The following is a 14,578-nucleotide window of genomic DNA, read 5'->3' on the forward strand; positions in this document are numbered from 1 at the left end:
TTTTGGAAGAGTAAAAACTCTGGCAAGGTAAAGCAGCTTGCTCAAACCAAGTGTATTGATAATTAGAGCCTTACCGGGAAGGGATAGGGATCTCGACTTCCAGAGATTGAGGGATTTCTCCAGTTTCGCAAGTTTAGGCTGCCAATTAAAGTGCTTTGTAGGGATGGTGCCAAAGACTGCCCCAAAGATTTTCATTTTTTTAACCCAGGTGAGGCCCAAAGGCTCATCAGGACGAAACCTCCAGGCCCCCCAGCCATATTGCTTCAGTTTTGGTGCGATTCAGTTTGGCACCGGTGCCCCTTTCATAGACATTAACACAGCTGAAAAGATTACACATGGATCGAAGATCCTTGAGTACAGTCGTAGTAGTGTCATCAGGATACAAGCGAACACGTGCTTGCCGCCCTCTGGCACCGGGGAGGAGGAACCCCTCAACCCTTGGACAACGGCGAATGAGGGACGCTAATACCTGAACACAAAGGACATAAAGTAAGGGAGACAAAGGGTCCCCCTGAAGCACCCCACGCGCAAAAGAAATCCTCTGCGATAGCCAACCGTTTAAGATAATCTGCGTAAAGGCACCATTGTAAAATGTTGAGATCCACCGGCAAAACCTGGGTCCAAAACCATAAACCTGGAGAAAATGCAAAAGAAAGGAACGGTTGACACGGTCAAAGGCTTTCTCCTGGTCAAGGCTGGCTAAGATTACGGATTCATCCGTCCGTTGAATGTAGTCCAAAACATCACGCAAACGCGTAATATTAGAAAAAATACTTCGGCCAGGAACGGAGCAAGTCTTATCAGCGTGGACAATATATTCAAGAACTTTGGAAATAATCTTATAGTCAACATTCAAAAGAGAGATGGGCCGCCAGTTTTTTAAGTGCTTAATATATCACCACGCTTCTTAAAAATAAGGCGGGTGACGCTACCTTTCATCGAGCCACAAAGCTCGCCATCGGAGAAACACTGGTTAGAAACACGGAGTAAAAGGGGACCCAAAGTCTCCCAAAAATGAAGATAAAATTCAACTTATAGTCCGTCAGATCCCGGTGACTTCCCGGTACTAAGACTCTTAACAGAGTTTATTAATTCATCAAGCGACAAGGATTCCTCGCACGAAGCTCGTTGAGGGGGATAAAGGGACTTTTTAACGTATTATAAACAACGCTGTTTAAAAAACGCGTCAATAGGCTCATCAGTGAAAAGATCTGAATAGAAGCGCAAGTGCGCACGTTCAATTTCTTCACGTGTGAACACCTCTACATCATCAGAATTAAGAATAGAAGAAACAATATTACGCTCAAAGCGTTCACGTTCAAGCTTAACTCTAGAACGGATTTTAGAACCGTCTAACTCTTCCAAGGTAAAAGCCTTAATTAAGCTTAGGGGCTGTTTACATTGAGGTAGGAAGATCCTAGCACTAGGTAGATCCTAGAAGGTGGATCATCCTAGCGCCGTATGTTTTCTGTATTCAGTTTACATGCAAGAGGTCGTACTTGGCCCTAATGCTAGGATCTTCCTAGCTGTGAGCTAGGAAGATCCTAGCACCATGTAAACTGTCTTCGCTCGGAAGTTCCTGGTACTAGGGACAAAAAAAAAACAAACATGGCGGCGGCCGGGTGTTCACGGTATTCAGCTGCCAAAGGTAATCTTCCGGTGTAGAGATTCTCCCACCACACGTCTGTCCTTCCAGGTTTTCGCGATAATCGCTCTCCAAGCCCATGTGTGCTCCTCCTTCTCGAGAGATGAAAATGTCTTGCAACGGCAGCCCTATGCGTTAAGTGCATGATCATGGCTTGCTGTTGTTGCAATTGGAAAATAAAGTTGTAAAGGGCTACCAGCTACTGCTGAAAGGAAGTCATTAAAGCTACAGTAAGGAGAGTAGAAGGACCAAATTACATGTTTGTTGTTCTCGCCCGCCATCTTGCTTTCATTCTCCAGTTCCACCTAGACAGAAATTCCTGCATGTAAACCAAACGAAAAGTTGTTTCGCCTTCTAGGATCTTCCTAGTGCTAGGATCTTCCTCATCATTTATCCGTTCTCCAAGTGGAGAATTGGGCTGTAGGCTCTCTGCCTCCAGGCCGTTCTGTCCTCGGCAGCCGATGCTGCTGCTGCCCATATTCCTAAACCGTTCTCTTTCATCTCTCTTTCGATAGTCCTTCTCCAAGTCTCACGCGGTCTACCCCTTTTCCGTTAGCCTTCAGGCACCCATGTTAGAGCAATTTGTGGATGTGAGCAATGGTCCATTCTGAGGACATGGCCCAACCACGTCCATCTCCTCCTTGCCACTTGCTTACTTATTGTCTCCAATCCTGCTTTTGCTCTAATCTCCTCGTTTGTTACCCGCATTGGCCAGTAGATCTTAAACATCCGACGAAGGCTCTTATGTAAGAATGCATCCAGTTTTTTCTCATCTGTTTTGGTCATTCGCCAGCACTCACAACCGTACAACAACACCGAGAGGATATTAGATTTGAGAATTTTGGTCTTAGTCTTGTAGGTAAATTTACTGCTCTTCCAGATTTTATCCAACTTACTATATGCAGCCCTTGCTTTCCCTAACCTTGCTTTGATGTCTTCTTCTGTGCCACCTGACTTGCTGATGTACGAACCCAAGTAGACACAACTTTCTACATCTTCAATATCGTTTTCGTCAATCTGGACGTTCTCATTGCTGGTCGTGTTAAGTCTGAGGAGTTTTGTCTTTTCGGAATTGATCTTCAAGCCAGTTGTCTTGCTGGTAGTGCTGAGATTTGTCACTTTCTGTTGGATTTGACATTTCGTACTGGATGTAAGTGCAATATCGTCAGCAAAGTCCAAGTCGTCTAACTTGGACCACAATTTCCATCTAATGCCAGTGTTAGCACCCGTTACTGTCCTTCTCATGATCCAGTCGATCACAAGTAAGAACAGAAATCCTGGCATGTTACAACCCTGCTTTACGCCGGACTTCACATCGAAGCAGTCAGTTTGATCTGTGCCCTCAACAACCGCGCATTGGCTACCATCATTCATTGCCTTGACCATTCTGACAAGCTTCGAAGGTATCCCATAACTCTCCATGATCTTCCACAAGGTTTTCCCGTGAACGCTATCAAAAGCCTTTTCATAGTCGACAAAACATATATACAAGCTGGAGTTCCATTCCACTGCTTGCTCTTCGATGTTCCTGAGAACGAATATCTGCTCTATCGTACTTCTTCCTTTCCTGAAACCAGCTTGCTCCTTCCTTAACTTTGCATCAACACCACCTGATATTCTTCTGATTAATACCTTGCCCATCACTTTTACAGCAACAGACATCAAAGTAATCCCCCGCCAGTTTCCACACTTGGTGAGATCCCCTTTTTTTGGCAATCTTGACAATGAGGCCCCTCCTCCAATCTGCAGGAACAGTCTCACTGACTCATATCTTACAGAAAAGGTCATGGACTACATCGACTGTTGTTGTAATGTCAGCCTTGAGAAGTTCTACTGTTAAGCAGTCCACACCAGGTGCTTTAGCCGCTTTCATGCTCGTGATGGCGCTCCTAATCTCGGCTTTAGTTATCGGGCCTGATGTTTTCTCTTCTATAGCTTCCATTTCGCTGATCACTTCGGCCTCCTGCTCCGGGTTGGGTCTATTCAGTAATGCAACAAAGTGCTCTTTCCATCTTTGTTGCACTTCCTCTTCTTTTGTCAACAAATTGCCTTCGTTGTTCCTTACCATGTCAATTTCCTTTGGTAGCTCGCTGCACAGACTTCTTGTAGCATCGTACATACCTTTCATCTGCCCACACTTAGCAGCATCCTCTGCCTCTTACGCTATATTGTTAGCCCACGCTCTCTTGTCCTTTCTCAAACTTTTCTTCACTTCTACATCTTTCTTCCTGTATTCCTGTTGCAACCTTGCCTTTAGTCGCTCCGATATTGTGCCAGCTAACTTTTGCTTTAACTGCTTCCTTTCTTCAACTCTCTTCCAGCTTTCTGGACTGATCCAGCTCTTATTTTTCTTTGTTCTGTAGCCTAGCACATCCTTGGCTGTCTCGCAGTAAGTGTCTTCGATCTTTTTCCACTTTTTCTCTACTACGTTCTCACTCGCTACTTCGCCCTCGCCCTCCTGTCTATTTTCGTCACAATCATCTTCTATCACTAAACAGCTGAACCTGTTCTTTAACTCCAACTGAAATTGCTTCCTAATTTCAGGAACATTCAGCTTACTAGGATTATCCTACCTCCATGTAAACAGCCCTTTACTTTCGAGCTTGGAAATTTCAGGACTAACTGAGGGATTACCAGAAATAAGCTGAAGTTTTAGCTTAATAATCCGGTTAACTAAAAGAACACGCTCGTATGAGAGATCCCTGCTCTTTTCCTTTTTAAAAAAGTCCCACAAAACTTTAACCGAAGGAAAGAGTTGTAAGCAATTTGCTAATTGAATGATACAATTCGAAAAGATAGTTGCAAAGCACATCATCATTCAAAAGTGAATTATTAAACTTCCAAATGCCAGGACCACGGAGGTTATTCCCAGTGGGCTGGAAGAAAAGATAAACAAGATAATGGTCGGAAAAAACACAAGGGCTGATTTCACAAGGAACAACAGAAGGCATGAAGTTTTTAGAAACAAAAAAATTATCTAAACGCGAACCAATTGAAAAATCTGAATTAAACCATGTGCACTGGCACAATCTCGGATGAAGCTTGCCCCAGACATCATTTCAAGAAAAGGCTGAACGAAAATCAGTAAGGCACTTAGCAGGCACAAAGTTGCCGCAAAACTTATCAAGGTTGTGATCGTAACAATTATAAGCACGAGCAATTATTAAAACATCAGAAGATAAAAAGTATTCGTGCAAACTTCTGAAAAACACTTTCTTCTCGGCCAAGTTGGTGGGAGCATAAATGTTAATTAAATTAATCCTTAGATGGTCAAGTTTTAACAAGTTGTTGATTTAGTTGATTTACGCGCAGTGGACCATCTGTGAAGTCTAACATGGCAGGCTTGAGTTTCGGTGCAACTCGAGTAGGTGAAGGACGGATAGGAATCTGTAATGGGCGCAGTGGAGCTGTAGGGCCAGGATCCTCAGGAATCGCCATCGCAGCAATAGCTTGATCAGAAGCAGTAGAACGTTGCAAATCAGCTGCAGCGACAAGCTGTAGATCAGACAAAGTAGGAGAGCCAGAAATGATGCTCGACGGAACAGAAGGCTCTTGGGACAAAGGAATAGACAGGGACGGCGATTCAACAGGCGAAAAGAGGGACTGAGACGATTGCGTAGTTTGTGATGACTGAGAGAACTGTGTAGACTGAGAAGACTGCGAGGGCTGTGCGGAGGGCTGCTTTGGGGTGTTCTGGGACAGTGATGAAGGCTGACCAGAATTAAAGATGGCGACGGTGATGATTGCGATGAGAGGAAAACACAGGAAGGTGTAGGAGGTACATCAGGAGAAGACTGCGAAGGAGGCTGTGAAGGAGGAACATCAGGTAAAGACTACAATTAAGGGATTGAAGGAGGCGGGCCATCGGAAGAAGGCTCATCAGAAGGAGGCTGCGGGAGAGACTATGACGGTCGAGACTTTGGAAGGGGAGCAGGAGCAGCATCAGTATCACCAGTGTCAACTTTTTCAGGGAGCCGCCACCAAGATAATTTACAATCAATGGCGTAGTGGCCGTCCTCTTTGCAAACACTGCACTTGCTTTATTTTCTTCTTTACAGTCACTGAATGTGTGGCCCAGTTGGTCACAGTTAAAGCATACCACGTTAGCAGGGCACACCTTTGCGACATGATCGGGAAGATGGTACTTTCTGCAAGTAGGAACCTGTCTCTCGTGTTTGACTCTAAGAAGCTTCCTGGCGAAGCGTAGGAAGGATGGAATCGACTCTGATAGCTTCTAACAACGCCATGTTCCGTTATTGATGCCCTCATAGCCCTGTAGATTACATCTGCGGAAACCGAGGACAGATCCATAGCGGCCGAGACGATGGGCCAGTGCTTCATCAGAAAGCTCGAAGGGAGTATCATACACGACAACAAAGGTACACGTAGAAGATGAATTACGATGACGACGGATAAAAGAAGATTTACGAAGGAAGAGATCACGATACTCACTGGTGGAAAACGTCACGGAAACAAAGCCATTAGGATTACGTTGGAGACATCTGACCGCAGCAGCACGGATACCACAGTTCTTTAGATCGGAAAACACTTGCGATAAAGAAGTGTCCTTGTCGGAAAGAGAAAAATGTGCCGTACATGGTCGCTCGGGCAAAATGTTCAGCGGATGGATAGAATCATTTTCTGCGTCAGTAATTAAGACATTCAGCATTCTTCATTATATAATCAACGCTGGATTGACTAGACACACTGGAGTGTCGACGACGCCCAGCCATTTGGGCACAAGACGGGATACCAGTAATCTCCATGTTCTCCTCAGTTTCGGAACGGTCCGGTCCTGGGGGTCGACATTATTACCTGCCATACTTTTTCGATTTATTTACATATATACAGTGGACAAGGCAGAGGAAGCTCTGCTTGCCCTTACTTGACAATATTAAAGTTGAAATCTAAACAAGGTGAAAGTACAATATAATTATTGAAAGAAAAACGTAATAGTAAAGGTGAAAATCTAAACTAGGTGAGAGTACCGTATAATATTAATAAAAATCGAAAGCATTCTGGAGATACCTCGTCTGATTTACACTCCAAAATGCTAAAAGGGCTAAAATATATGACTAAAAGCGAGAAACTTAATTCGTAAACACTAGCGGAAAGCTATATACAGTGCTATTTGTTTGCGCATTTCATTGTCTTATTTGTTAATTAATTTGCTAATTTTATTTTGTATTTTGATTCTGAATAGTTTGGATGTAGGAAGCGAGGGGCAAAGGGGATGGAGTGACCTCACCCGGGGGCCCAGGAACCTGCCCCTGCAAGGCTGGGCCACTGGGTGTGGCCGCTATGCCCTGTGTCCCTGCTTAGATGATTACACGTAGCTCATCGTTGTCTACGCGGCAAAGGCCATTCATATGTGCCCAGGTATTTGAGAATTCACGTGGGGAGTAATAAGAGTGCCCCGCGGAGATTCGCGTGCGCACTCTTGTTTTGATTTTATTGATGATGGCCTGGGCGGAGGTGACCTTCTGTTCCAAAGTGCGAAAGTTCCGCGCCGCCCAAAGTTCGTTAAGAGTAATGTTAAAAAGAACACGGAAATGAGATTGGATTTGGAGGACTGGCCATCCCGAGGAAGGCTATGTCCAAAAAAAAACTAAAGCGGGACTGAGACTTAAGGCTGTAGAGTAAAAAGGATTGACGCTTTGAAACACCCACGCCCACACCTGAGGTGCAATAGTGCACTCACAGAAGGCGTGAGAGAAAGATTCCTTGAGGCCACAAGAAGCGCAACGCTCGCTAACACGGAGCCGGCGCCATCGTTTCAGGAAAGCCCGGGTTTTAATTACTCCATGAGCCAAGCGTCACGCTATATCTGCTGCCCAATTGGTACTCAGACCCCCATATATTCCCGCCCAGATGCTACGCCAGAGTAGGGTGATAGATAGCTTCCTCTCCCAAGCAAATGTGCAAGGCAATCGCCGGGGAGAGGGGTTCACGTGTTTCGCGTAGAAGATTATAACGTTATAGTCTGGTAGCAGGGTCAGATCTAGATTGAGGCGGTCAATCGCTTTAAGGATGTGTTGATATTACACAGGGGATGACCCCCAATGGTACAGCAGCTTTTTTCATTGCGTGAAACTGTTCAATGTGTAAACTCACTTTGTTCTTAAACAATTGGAAACAAGCTTATTTAGTAACAAGGAAAACAGGTGCTTATACATTGTAACTATTTCTAATAGAACGTATGCACATGGCCTTACAGTTGTCATTTAAGTTTCGCAAACTAACTTCAAGGAATTCCACTCATTTTCTACTAAAACAGGAGTAACTGCAAACGCATTAGATCCCAGGAAATGAAGATGAACCTTAGCCCTAATCACGCAAGTGGGTTACATAAAGCAAGAGAAAAATCACTGGTCAGCGAGGGAACAGTTTGTTTGGTCAAAAATGCATGATCGTTGATCTTCCTCTTGAATTAATAGCGTTCGATTCCTTCAGTCCGTGCTGCAATAACGGAGATAACAAGGATTATCAGGTGAAGTTCCATTGATGTAATAGAGGTAGTAACCACTGCAGTTTTGCACTTGAATATTGGTGGACCATTGGCAACAATCCGCCTTCCAGTGAAAGCAGACCTGTCGTGTTACTTTGCCTTCGTGAGCCTGGGGATGAGCTCCGTTTAACCACCCAGTTGCGTTTGTCCTGCATCTGTTTTTAGGGACACACCAATTGGGCATTTTTGTTCCTGCGTTTCCTTGGAAGCGAAACCAAGCTGGCCCAAGTGTGCTGTCGCAAGAACGATTCGTTGCATCGTTTGTCACTTTTCTGCCGGCATTGCCCAGTACTTGGTAGTTTTTGCATTCTAAGCAAAACAAGGAACCGTCAATTAAATAATGGCTTAAATTTTATGGTAGTTAAATCAGTGGCAACAGACGCGAAGACAAGTGACAGGAAATTATCAATTAATGCATTATCACCCTGAATGATGTGATATTCTTAAACCAGCTGACCAGAAGAACACTTTAAAAAAAATAAAATTGTTGGGGCTCCCCCCGCCCCCAGCCCCCTAAGTAAGCAATGTTGAGACTTGTGTGGATTTTTCAAGATTTTTCGTGAACAAAATAAGAGTAAATTACCATCGCATCGTATCGGAAGCCCGTTACTAGGAGCGAACAACTCCCATACTAAGCTTGTGTCACAACATTTTACAGAACGATCTCTTTTAGACAAGAGAGTATGAAGGTAAGAGAGGTAATCCCTCATATTGGCCCTATTCTCATCGTAATCCCTCTTAATTTATTTTTAGATCGCCTGCGAAATCCGGTATTCCCACGAGGGTTAACCGATAACCAATTATATGTCCCCATCATTACTTTAAAATCATTAAAATCATTGCGATAAAATCTTGAAGCACCTTGCGATATGCAGTGAGTTCTTTAAAATTGCCTTCTGTATTGTTTAATGTGTGAATCAGAAAGGGATATGAAACCCTAATGAGGGACATAAAAGAAAAAAAAAAAGTAGGAGATATGGGATACCAATTCTTCCACCCTCAATTTGATTATGGATCGGTTCCTTTGTTCACCTTTTTCAAATTAGCTGATATAATGACATCAATTGTTAATTTGAAATACTTGCCGTCTGGAATGCAGTAGCTCTGACCGTCTCCTCGGTAACTCAACTTGCAGGTGCACTTATAGGACCCGAGAGTATTTAAGCAGAGAGCCTTCCCATTAATACAGTTGTGAGCACCACTGGTACACTCGTCGAAGTCTTATGGGAATAAGAAGAGATATGACATTAGAAAAAATGTGACTGAACAACAAGCAGAACAGCTCCAAATATTTCAGACACAGAATGAAATGCTATGCGTTCGACCCTGTCAGCTTTCTTCATAAGTTCGACGCACGTAATACATACAGTTTGCTTTTCCCTTCAGGATGTTTTGTTTTTAAGTAGTGGCCTCCACACGAAGACATCGATATTCATTCATCCAATGGCCACGAATGTGAGAAAGCAAGAGAAAGTAAGATGACATCACAAACTGGTCGTGGAGTAAATGATTGCTGGTTATGTTAAGTTTTACAGCGAGAAATTAAAGCTGCAAAGTATGTGTGCTCTTGACTTAAAATAGTCAGCAATGAAGAACATTTGAAATTAGGTGCGCTTTCAGCCAAATATAGGATCACAAATCGTAAAAATACATTATGGCAATCCGAATCTAGATCAGATCTAGATCATAAATTCGAATTCTTATCATTTATTTCGATACTGGGGTGGTTTTAAATCAAGTCTCGAGAAACCAAAGCAAAACGAAAAGACAACCAAATGAACTAATCACCAATGGTAGAGGGATTTCAGTTGAATAAAGAAATATTATTACGCGCTTGCGCAATCTTGACGCTTAGTGATTTGCATAAAAAAAAGTTGCACTACAGTTTTTCTTCTTCTTTTTTTTAAACTAGTGACAAGCAAAGCATATAATATCAGTTACAAATGATCCGTAACATTTTTACTTTTAAACAGCTGCGGGGTGAGTTGCATGGAGACTAAGCCCCCCTTTCCCCCACCCCCCCTCCCATCTCTGTTCACTTCCGTTTCTTTTTATGCATGCTCAATGGGACAAAAGAACAGCTAGAATCGTCCCTCAAATTGATTTCCCCGGAGCTTTGTATCTCTTGCCAACTGTCACAAGATCAGGGACTCTGGGAACGAGATTGTATTTCCTTGCTGGTCATTAAGAAGCCAGTAGGCATATGTTTATGAGACCCGAATTGCAAACAAAGAATTGGCTATTATGATTAGTTTATGACACTGTACGCGTTTGTTGTGTTTGGTCAGATTAATTTCTTAAAACTGGTGTTCCAAGCAAAGGCAAAACTGAAGCAATCACGCACTACAACAAACCACCTTTACCTTGGCAGCTCAAACCATTTCCAGTAAAACCAGTTTTACAGGTGCAATGAAAAGATGCCAATGTATTTTGGCAGATGGCATTAGCATCACAGACTGGGACTGAAGCGTTGCATTCGTCTGCGTCTGAAAAAAATTCCGAAAACAATGAATGTAGATACGATTCAAGAAGTTGTGTGAATTAGAAAGTTAAGCGCACTTCCCTCCTTCCTACCCAGCGGTATTGTATCTGTTTCCTCGAAATGAAAGAGATCATTTATGAAAACAAAAAGAAGGAAGAAGAAATACATTTTCATCACCCTTATTATCATCATCGTCATCGTCATTGTTATCGCCATCTTTATCGTCGTCGTCGAGGTCGTCAACATGCTCATCGCCATCACAAGGTTTTTCTACCGAGCACTTTCCTTCCCCTCGTCATTTCAACAATTCACGTTCATCTTTTATTGACTGATTTTGTTTTAATTGTCCCAAAATACTAAAGGCATTTTTTAGTTCAGTTCAGTCGTGAGAGCACACTCGCCTCCTTTTCCCGAGTTTGTTCCACTCCATGGGCAGACTCGGCGTTTCTACTCTGCTCTAGGAAGCTTTTCTCCGGGAACTCCAGTCTTTCTTTTCTTCGTATCAAAACCACCGACATGTTATGTTAATTTTCTATAATTTGATGTCATTGTTTGTAGTCTTTCCAAATAGTAGAACACTTGTGTTTGGTCCTATATGATTGATGGTTAAATGAAATAATAATTGTTATTGTAATTTGTTTACCCAAGGAACACCTTAAGAGAGCTCAGGGGCTCGTTCAACATGTTCTCCGTGCATTCCGGATCGAACTGGAATTAGGCAGTGTTTGTTTTTCTGGAGAAAGCATCTCAGAGCAAGGAGCGAACCAAAAACAAACTCAACCCACATATGACGCCAGGACCGGAATCGAACTCTGGCCACATTAGTGTCACTGCTCCTTGCATTACGTTAAAATATCCTGAAACGGCATAGAAATAAAAAGTGCCTTTGTGCAAGGCGCCCCTTAGGTGTCTCAAGCAACCCACCTCCAGTCAGCATGTCACAAGGAACCAACACAACTTGGCCTGGTTTAACTGAATCAAGCCAGTACCTGCCACTGACCACGCTATCTCCTTCACTCGCTTTGATCTCGGAGCAATATTCGGCAGGTATCTCTTGGATGGAGCCCAGTGGAACTGTAAAGTTGCAAACAATGGTTCAAATTCAAGTAAGTTGCAAGTTGCAAATAAGTTGAGGCTGCAGTGGGAACTCTTTCATCAAATTAAATATATACAGTGTGTAGTTGCTTTTTATCGTGGAAGTTCAGTTTGCTATCATCAATCTAGTTTAGGTACTCCAAACTAGAAATGTACGTATTTACCTACACGCCATAATGAAATATGTAGCACGAAGTGTCCCTTTCAGTACTTGCCACCTATTTCCAACGTTACAATAAAAGGCCTGGAAAATTGCTGAAAAATGGAGGGGGCATCCGGTTGACTGTTTACAAAGCGAATAAAAGTTCGCTTTCCTAACTACTTCCAAATAGATTTCTTCGTTGGCTGGTCATGAGAATTTGGTGTTATATTATGTCTTAAGATGACGATAATCTTTATTCTCAATACTTGTCTACCTGACAGTGTATTGAAATTGAGAGGCGAATTTACATACTGATCAATCCTGGTATAGCCAAACGATTAAGAATGGCATCATCAAGACCCAGTGCTCTATAGACCGCACCATGCTGCCTTTGTATGATATAATTCTCCGTTTCACAGCCTTCGTTCATTACCTCTTCAAGTGGAGCGATATAACGAACCCACGCATTATTCGCAAAGAGTGCGGAATATCGATGGTTTTCAAAGTGACGCCATCAAATTGTAAAATCAAAATTGCAAGCTCTTTTGAATTTTTATCTACAGGAGGCTAAAGATGATCTTGAAATCACGACGTCTTTCGTTTCGAAAATACAATATTTTGAATTTCCAAATTGACACCTTGCGTGACACCATAATACAAAAGCTAGTTGGTTGAAAAAATGTCTATCCCGTTGAATCTCAGCAGTTTGAGGGGTTCAACTACATTACGAGATGTGTTGATACACATGTATCTTATACCATGAACGAAAAGTAATTGCTTTCATCGCAAAGTGAACTCCAGCTGTTCTTGATGATTTCTCGCCGCCGTATTAGTGCATAACGGAGGTGCATTAACAAGGCGGCTCCATATAAAACTCTTTAAAGTTGCGTGGAACTCTTCCACAAATAACTGGAAAACGATGTATCGCACAGACCTGAGAATTGGAGAGGTGATTTATGAATTTGTCTCTCCTACAACATATCAAATTTTTTGCTTTTTTCATTGAACGATTTCGATTTTATTTTTTTGTTGCGTGACAGTGAAAACGATCTATAGTTCCGCGTTATGCCCACTGTCAGTACAGAGGGCATAATTGGCCGAATTGGCAACCCCACTTGGCTCATTTTACGACAATTAGTTAAGAACCAAGGTAACGATACCTCTTTCACTAGGTCTTGTCACGTATATCCGATCTGGGTGTTGAACATAATCATTTGGTCTCGCCTCCTTTGTGCGATTGTTTAACTCGCACAAATGTAGACTCATGACGTAATTGATGCTTTGACATCGGATGTCGGCGTTACATAACTGTCCGCAGGTCAGCATGTTTGCAGCAGTGCGTTTCTCAAACACATGGCCTCTTAAAATCATAGCATATGTGGAGTGTACACTTTGGCACTGCTGAGCGTCTGCGCGACACACACTACACACCAGATACATCACTGCTGTGTTGTAAAAGTGCAGGATCTTGGTCATTTTTATAGTAGCAAGCGAGTAAGAAGACCACAGGAAACTGGAAAAAATGGTAGAGAAATAGGTATTAAATTAGATCCAACTTACTTTAAATCAATGATGAAATGGTATATGAAATGAATCATATATGAACTGCGGATATGAAATCAAGTGAAGCTATGATCTTCGCAGTTATGAACGCAATTTTTACAATTGCGTAGAGAAGCCTGAAAAATCCAAGACTTCAACGGGATTTGAACCCGTGACCTCGCATACCCGCAGTTCATATATGATTCATTTCATATACCATTTCATCATCGATTCATTCCTCACGTGACCATTAGAACCCACAAATGACTAGCTCCCAACGTCAGTGGCTTCATAGCTCAGTTGGTTAGAGCGTCGCACCGGAATCGCGAGGTCACGGGTTCAAACTGCGTTGAAGTCCTGAAATTTTCAAGCTTCTCTACGCAATTGTAAAAATTGCGTTCATAACTGCGAATATCATAGCTTCACTTGATTACTTTAAATCAGTTTCAACAATTGCAAGACTATTTCTTATTCCAGGGATTAACTACACAATACTACTTTTGCACGTAACGGCAGCGTTTTGGTACTATAGAAACGCCAATTATTGCTAAAAAGATGTACTCATTTACAGAGACAAAGTAGATCGCCATAGCAACGGAAAAGCCATCTAAAAACGCAATATACTTTGTCTTTACAGTGCAACGCTCCTCACCGTGTCCACCCGACAAACTTTCACATTTGACAACTACGTGTAAATAGGTCAACCCAACAACCCATGCAGCGTTCAACTTACAACTGTGTGAACTTTGCAAGGAGGCGTGACAATCAATCAAATTCACACAACCTGATTGGCAAACAATTTTGTAAAAAACGTTTGTTAGGTGGCCACGGTAAGGCGTGTAGCACCATAAAATCCCATACCCTTCCGGAGATGATCGGCAGGCGGAGATGAAACTCTGCAAAGTAAGGGAGGGGGGAATGGGGCTGGTGGGATTTGGGGAAGAGTCATTTGGAAATTGTCTCCTCCCCCCTCAGCCACCCTATTTTTCTTGCACATGCCCACCCCCCTCCCCCCTTCCTCATCAGGCAATACTTTTTGGCATTGCCTAACGAGTGAATTCCATGGTAAATTTTACGCTGAAAAACGATCACAAAGCAATGAATGCGATATCGGTTTTTCGAGTGAAATTCGCTTTGGAATTCACCAGTTAGGCAACGAAGTTT

At 42.8% G+C, this 14,578-nt stretch overlaps 1 protein-coding gene across 1 annotated transcript; it reads right to left on the bottom strand.

Annotated features, from left to right (window-relative positions):
- Positions 1–8,094: 8,094 nt before the first annotated feature.
- LOC138033393 (uromodulin-like) lies at positions 8,095–13,348 on the bottom strand. Its single transcript, XM_068881128.1, has 5 exons — positions 13,033–13,348; positions 11,560–11,709; positions 10,517–10,639; positions 9,239–9,373; positions 8,095–8,462 (listed from the first exon to the last, which is right to left on the bottom strand). The coding sequence occupies exons 1-5, from the start codon at positions 13,346–13,348 to the stop codon at positions 8,095–8,097; spliced, it is 1,092 nt and encodes a 363-aa protein (XP_068737229.1).
- Positions 13,349–14,578: the final 1,230 nt, after the last annotated feature.

The sequence above is a fragment of the Montipora capricornis genome, chromosome 14 (genome assembly GCF_036669925.1).
Source record: "Montipora capricornis isolate CH-2021 chromosome 14, ASM3666992v2, whole genome shotgun sequence".
NCBI classification, from domain to species: domain Eukaryota; kingdom Metazoa; phylum Cnidaria; class Anthozoa; order Scleractinia; family Acroporidae; genus Montipora; species Montipora capricornis.

Bases quoted from the DNA above. Each gene is read 5' to 3' on its own strand.
- LOC138033393 (XM_068881128.1), bottom strand. From the start codon at position 13,348: ATGACCAAGATCCTGCACTTTTACAACACAGCAGTGATGTATCTGGTG. The intron at 11,710-13,032 runs GTATCGTTACCT...GCAACTTTACAG, and splicing joins GACAAGACCTAGTGAAAGAG to TTCCACTGGGCTCCATCCAA. The intron at 9,374-10,516 runs GTAAAGGTGGTT...TATTCCCATAAG, and splicing joins AAATGGTTTGAGCTGCCAAG to ACTTCGACGAGTGTACCAGT.